Raw genomic sequence first — 7,500 nt, 5'->3', positions numbered from 1 at the left:
GCGTCATTGGATTTGATTGACAGCAGCGGGAACCAATGGCTGCGCTGCTATCAATCTATCCAATGAAGAGCCAGGAAGCCGTGGGGAGAGCGACGCGAGATTGCGCACACGGAAATTCGGGGCTCAGGTTAGTAAAACGGGGGAGGGGGTGGGTGGATACATTATTTAGGATGCATTGAGGTGAAAAAACACGAAGGTTTACAACCCCTTTAACTGAAGAGGACCACCCTATAGCATTTTTACTGCTACAAGGCGGCACCGGTGCGCCAGATCACGTATATACACGATCTGACACTTCTGGGTAGGGGGGCGCGCATGCACACTGCCGGCGGAAGCTGATTAGCACCCACGGATCATTAGCAGATAGACAGAATGGCAATCTGCCTATGTAAACAAGGCAGAACGCCGTTCTGACAGATGGGAAGGGATGGAATTTGTGTTTCTGCTAAGCAGGGATTAGAATCAATTTCTTCCCCTAGTAAAAGCACCACATACAGTTTAGTAAAACCCCGGCTAGGCATACAGTTAACCCTTTGATTGCCCCTGATGTTTACCTGTTCCCAGCCAGTGTCATTAATACAGTGACAGTGCATATTTTTAGCACGGATTACTGTATTCATGTCACTGGTGCCCAAAAAGTGTGAGAATGTCCGCCGCAATATCGTAGTCCCACTAGAAGTTGCAGATCGCTGCCATAAAAAAAAAAAAAAAAAATTATATTATAAATAAAAATGATTCTATAATTTGTGGACACTATGGGCCAGATCCACGTATCCTGGCACATATTTCCGTCGGGCGTATCGTATCTCTGATACACTACACCGCCGTAACTTACATTTTTTTTACAATTCAAATGGATGTGATGGGGGCGTGTTTTATGTAAATACGTTGTGACCCGACGTAAATGACGTTTTTTTTCAACTGCGCATGCGCCGTCCGTGGGGGTATCCCAGTGCGCATGCTCGAAATTAAACCGGAACAAGCCAATGTTTACGACGGTGACGTCATTCTACGCAAAGCCCTATTCGCGAACGACTTACGCAAACGACGTAACATTTTCAAAATTCAACGCGGGAACGACGGCCATACTTAACATAGGATACGCCTCGTATAGCAGGGGTAACTATACGCCGAAAAAAGCCTTACGGAAACGACGTAAAATAATGCGCCGGCCGGACGTACGTTCGTGGATCGCCGTATCTAGCTAATTTGCATACTCGACGAGGAATTCGACAGAAATGCCACCTAGCGGCCAGCGTAAATATGCACCTTAGATCCGACGGCGTACTAAGACGTACGCCTGTCGTATCGATCCCTCATTCAGTTGTATCTTGTTTTGTGTATACAAAACAAAGATACGACGGGGGAACTTTGAAATTACGCGGCGTATCCATAAATACGCCGACATAATTCGTTTGTGGATCTGGCCCTATAACTTTTGCACAAACCAATCAATATACGCTTACTGTGATTTTTATTTTTTTATTATTATTTATTTATATTTCAAAAATATGTAGCAGAATACATATTGGCCAAAATTTGCGAAGACGTTTTTTTTAAAAGCAAAAAGTCTAAAAATGTAGAGGTGATCATATACCACCAAAAGAGAGCTGTATTTCTTGGGGAGGGGGAAAAAGGACATACATTTTATTTTTATACAGCGTTGCACGACCGCACAATTGTCAGTTAAAATAACAATGTGCCGTATTGCAAAAAATGGCCTGGTCTTGAAGCGGAGTAAACCTTCTAGAGGTCAAGTGGTTAAAAGCTAAAACAAAAAAAAAGCAACTTTTTGCTACAGTATTCGCCTTCAATCCGGAGCTGTCCTCCACAGTTATTATTTTCTGCCCCTAGAGGTCCTCCATTTACTGAGTTGCATGATTGCCAGCATCATTCAACCCGCTTCTTCGAGATCCCCGACTGTCCTGGACTCGCTTCCATTCTTGTGACTGGGTGGTAAAAGGAGAAGCTGCACAGTGATAAGCTCATTTCTCTGCCACTTTGCTTTCTGCTCCTATCCGCATGCTTCTTGTCAGCACTGATTTGCATTTTGTTGCAGTCTGGTCTGTTGCTGTACGGGGACTGCAGAAAGCTGATATGAAGTCGGATTCGGCTGCTTTTACTGATTGTATAGTATACATTTGATGATGAATTGTGATTACAGAGCTGCAATCATTTGAATCTTTTATATCTGCATGGAATAAAAAGTGAAGGTCACTATGAGTTAAATCCAAGGAGCTGCATGGCTTTACCTCTATTATTTACGTCTGACGGGTTTATTGCTCTGCCAGAGAGACACTCCAGGATTCGAGAGGAGACGAGCACAGAGCAGCTATACCCACCCTACCCCTCTGCTGCCCATTCACAGAAGCCTTTGTATTTTGTGTTCATATAATATCAAGGCTTCTGTGAATGGGCAGGAGGAGGGGAAAGGCGGGTATAGCTGCTGCAGTGACTCTCCTATTTAGAATGCAGAGCTCAGAAGGATCAGTGTTGGGCTCACGGAAGACTACTATCGTTCTCATCCTCTAAACCTGTCAGATGTAAATACAGCCAAGCCCAGAAGGTGTCATGCACCTCGCTGGACCTAACTCATAGTGTGCCTTCATTATTTACAAAGGCGCTGCATTGGAATTCAGCTTTAAGTTTCAAGCTTCACTTCCTTCGGCAGACTTTTTGGCTAATTGTTGTTTCTCTCTCTTACAGGCTTCTCAGGTAGGATCAACCTCCATGGTCCACTACAGCGCCTTGATCACCGCCCGCCTGATCCTGCTCACGCTGTGCGGGTGGGTGTTCTGCTGGACCCTGGTCAACCTGTTCCGCAATCATTCAGTCTTGAACCTCCTGTTCTTGGGCTACCCGTGAGTTGATGCTACAACCTGTTTGGTGTGTGAGTGTGTGTCAGTGTGAGAGACAGAGGGAGACGGTGGGTCTAAATGATATGCAGTGCCTATAAAATATTCACCCTCGAGGACTTGTTTTATACTCATAGAACATGGAGGGGGGAGTTGGGGGTAATTTTGTTTGCATGACACTCCAGCCTTTCCTGAAGTGAGAAGGTGATGAGTTGTTTTTGATTGTTATGACCATCATGCCTACCTATATTGACCCTTCTCCAGTTCAGGTGTTTCCAAAGAAAGGTACTATCTATGCTAAAGCATACTGTAACGGTCAGGGGTTAACACAGTTTACGATATTCCATTCCACCAACCCAAGACAGCATATCCGACACTCCACAATCCAGCAGACACGACCCATTCCATTCCCCAGAATAACGAGACACACAGCTCTGGTTCCAAACGGATGAACACTTTAATGGTAAACTCTTAGGTTTTTATACAGTTAGAAGCCAAATATGGACAATGACTCAACTCCACCCATAACATGACACAATGGGTGCTCAATACACATTCCGTTAGATAATGACATTCAGATGAGCTAATTACTGATCATTACCCAGATGTTCTGACTCTGCGATAAGTTATTCTCACCTGCTACATAAAACACATTCCTTTAGTAAACATAATTGACATGCTAATCCACTACACCTGAAAGGTCAGACATCTGACCTTTCAGACTGCCAACACATACAGTGAGGAAAATAAGTATTTGAACACCCTGCTATTTTGCAAGTTCTCCCACTTGGAAATCATGGAGGGGTCTGAAATTGTTATCGTAGGTGCATGTCCACTGTGAGAGACATAATCAAAAAAAAAAATTCCAGAAATCACAATTTATGATTTTTTAACTATTTATTTGTATGATACAGCTGCAAATAAGTATTTGAACACCTGAGAAAATCAATGTTAATATTTGGTACAGTAGCCTTTGTTTGCAATTACAGAGGTCAAACGTTTCTTGTAGTTTTTCACCAGGTTTGCACACACTGGAGGAGGGATTTTGGCCCACTCCTCCACACAGATCTTCTCTAGATCAGTCAGGTTTCTGGGCTGTCGCTGAGAAACACGGAGTTTGAGCTCCCTCCAAAGATTCTCTATTGGGTTTAGGTCTGGAGACTGGCTAGGCCACGCCAGAACCTTGATATGCTTCTTACAGAGCCACTCCTTGGTTATCCTGGCTGTGTGCTTCGGGTCATTGCCATGTTGGAAGACCCAGCCTCGACCCATCTTCAAAGCTCTAACTGAGGGAAGGAGGTTGTTGCCCAAAATCTCGCAATACATGGCCCCGGTCATCCTCTCCTTAATACAGTGCAGTCGCCCTGTCCCATGTGCAGAAAAACACCCCCAAAGCATGATGCTACCACCCCATGCTTCACAGTAGGGATGGTGTTCTTGGGATGGTACTCATCATTCTTCTTCCTCCAAACACGGTTAGTGGAATTATGACCAAAAAGTTCTATTTTGGTCTCATCTGACCACATGACTTTCTCCCATGACTCCTCTGGATCATCCAAATGGTCATTGGCAAACTTAAGACCGGGCCTTGACATGTGCTGGTTTAAGCAGGGGAACCTTCCGTGCCATGCATGATTTCAAACCATGACGTCTTAGTGTATTACCAACAGTAACCTTGGAAACGGTGGTCCCAGCTCTTTTCAGGTCATTGACCAGCTCCTCCCGTGTAGTCCTGGGCTGATTTCTCACCTTTCTTAGGATCATTGAGACCCCACGAGGTGAGATTTTGCATGGAGCCCAAGTCCGAGGGAGATTGACAGTCATGTTTAGCTTCTTCCATTTTCTAATGATTGCTCCAACAGTGGACCTTTTTTCACCAAGCTGCTTGGCAATTTCCCCGTAGCCCTTTCCAGCCTTGTGGAGGTGTACAATTTTGTCTCTAGTGTCTTTGGACAGCTCTTTGGTCTTGGCCATGTTAGTAGTTGGATTCTTACTGATTGTATGGGGTGGACAGGTGTCTTTATGCAGCTAATGACCTCAAACAGGTGCATCTAATTTAGGATAATAAATGGAGTGGAGGTGGACATTTTAAAGGCAGACTAACAGGTCTTTGAGGGTCAGAATTCTAGCTGATAGACAGGTGTTCAAATACTTATTTGCAGCTGTATCATACAAATAAATAGTTAAAAAATCATAAATTGTGATTTCTGGATTTTTTTTGGGGATTATGTCTCTCACAGTGGACATGCACCTACGATGACAATTTCAGACCCCTCCATGATTTCCAAGTGGGAGAACTTGCAAAATAGCAGGGTGTTCAAATACTTATTTTCCTCACTGTATCTATCATCAATAGAACTTTCACACAATGCAGGGTTAGTTAGCATAGCACAATGAAATATCTTAGGAGCCAGACTTAATTAACACAATGGACAATAGAATGCAAACACAGCAAGCTTTTATCACTACAGCCAGGTAGACTTAATTAGCACCTCAACAGTCTGTGTCCCCACATGAATGAGCCACTCTGCTATTGACCTGTTGGGGTCAGAATTAACCACCTGTAATATTTCAAGATATCCTGCAATACATGAATTATCATAACTGTCCCATCTCATGTAATTCATGATATCATTTCTCAGTCATCCTATGCCCCTATTGGACATAGGATGACCCTAGACCCAAGAGTCATTAGTGAAGCTGGCACAGGAGTACCCCGCATCCTTTAAAGGTCTCTGGGTATCACGGGCCATTTTATTACACATACAAATTTTAGATAATGGTGCCCTTCCAACCTTGTGGTAACAGTTTGGGGAAAGCCCTATTTTGTTCTAGTATGACTGTGCCCCTGTGTACAAAGCCAGCTCCATAAAGACATTGTTTGTTGTAGAGAAACTTGGGTGGCCTTCACAGAACCCTGACCTCAACCCTACTGATCACCATCCATAAAGACATGGTTTGGTGTGGAGAAGCTTGGGTTGCCTTCACAGAACCCTGACTTCAACCCTACTGGTCACCATCTATAAAAACATGGTTTGATGAGTTTGTTGTGAAGGAACTTGGGTGTCCTTCAAAGAACTCTGACCTCAACCCTAGTGATCACCATCTTCAAGACATAATTTTGAGTGGAGGAACTTGGGTGGCCCGCAATGAGCACCGATCACCCTCCATAAAAACATTGTTTGGTGTGGAGGAACTTGAGTGGCTTCTACAGAGTCCTGACCTCAACCCTACTGAACACCTTTGGGATGCCAAGTGTGAGGCAGGTCTTCTCCTCAAACGTCAGTACCTTACCTCACAAACTTATGACTGAATGGGTACAAATTCCCACAGACAAACTTAAACTTGTGGAAAGTCTTCCCAGAAGAGTGTGGGATGGTATAGCCGCCAAGAGGGGACACTTCCATATTAATGCCCATGTAATGGAATATCCAACAAATTTATATAGTTGTGATTGACAAGTGTCCGCCAATTGTTGGCCATTGTTTGGAAGTATTTTTGTTTCATCTGTATTTATGGGTTTCCTCCATCTTTCCAGATTCGGAGTCTATGTACCTCTTTGCTGCTTCCATCATGACAACCGCTCCCAGCCTCTGCCCACGGATTGTGGATACTTCGTACAGGATTCATTAGTAGAGGACGGTGCTAATGACGTGGCCAGCCTTGTCAGACCCAAAGACTTTTTATCCCTCCTCCGGGAGTCCCTGAGAGAACAGTTCAATTCCCCCCCTTCTATCCCATCCCACAGCTGTCCACTGTCCCCGGACCTCATACGTAACGAGGTGGAGTGTCTGAAAGCGGACTTCAACCGCAGGATTAAAGAAGTCCTGTTCAACTCCCTCTTTAGTGCCTACTACGTGGCGATTCTGCCACTGTGCTTTGTAAAAGTAAGTTTCTTTATTTTGTACTATTTACTTGTTCGTCCTTGCCTATTAAATGAAGACAGGCACAGTTTTTGTTTTATCTAGTTGTATTTACTCAGTGCAACTCTTACCATCCAAGTAAAAGATATAAACGCACACATAGGTTAGACTTGATGGACTTCTGTCTTTTTTCAACCTCACCTACTATATAATAACTATGTAACACCAACATGTCAGAATTTTTTTTTTTTCTTCTTAAAAATTCAAAAACAGAATAACTGAGTTGGAAAAAGGATCACCCCCTCCTAAAAATGACTCAATCAGGTGTAGCTAATCACTTTCTCAATGGCCCACAAAGCCACTTGACTTTCAACTGTGATCAGCTGTGGTCATATTGATTAGTTCAGCATAAGAGCTTTCCTGGAGCATTTCATTTCCTGATGGTGCAAGTGAAGCAACCCGTAACTCAGGGCTCGACAAACCTCGGGCGCCAGGTCGCAATTGCGACTAGAATTAGCGACCTGGTGCGAGGGGAGGCACAGCTCGGGTACCCATTCTCCGTGCGCACCCCCCTTGCGATCACGTCGGGCCACGCCGGCCGGTAATTGAGGCCGCGGCTTTGCGGTCGTCTGCTGTCCTATGGTTCCTTCTGGAATCTGGCATCCTCTTGTGGTGGCCGTTGGTATGACAAGACAACCAGCAATGCTAATGGAGCTTCCCCTGCCTGTTTCCATCTCCTTCCCTTTAGTTAGAACCCCCAAACATATATATTTTTTATTCTA

General features: G+C 44.3%; 1 protein-coding gene across 5 annotated transcripts in view; it reads left to right on the top strand.

Moving 5' to 3' along the window:
• The window catches only part of TMEM39A (transmembrane protein 39A), a 100,955-nt gene that overhangs the window by 64,630 nt on the left and 28,825 nt on the right, over positions 1-7,500 (top strand). For 4 of the 5 annotated variants that reach the window (XM_040339093.1, XM_040339092.1, XM_040339096.1 and 1 more), the window contains 2 exons: positions 2,707-2,861; positions 6,394-6,742. In XM_040339093.1, the coding sequence (XP_040195027.1) occupies positions 2,707-2,861; positions 6,394-6,742 (504 nt within the window). The remainder of the gene's footprint in view (positions 1-2,706; positions 2,862-6,393; positions 6,743-7,500) is intronic. The other variant, XM_040339095.1, reaches the window with a different exon arrangement.

The sequence above is a fragment of the Rana temporaria genome, chromosome 2, assembly GCF_905171775.1.
Source record: "Rana temporaria chromosome 2, aRanTem1.1, whole genome shotgun sequence".
Classification (NCBI taxonomy): domain Eukaryota; kingdom Metazoa; phylum Chordata; class Amphibia; order Anura; family Ranidae; genus Rana; species Rana temporaria.
Note: the sequence above shows the minus strand (reverse complement) of the source record. Positions and strands in the feature narration are given on the sequence as shown.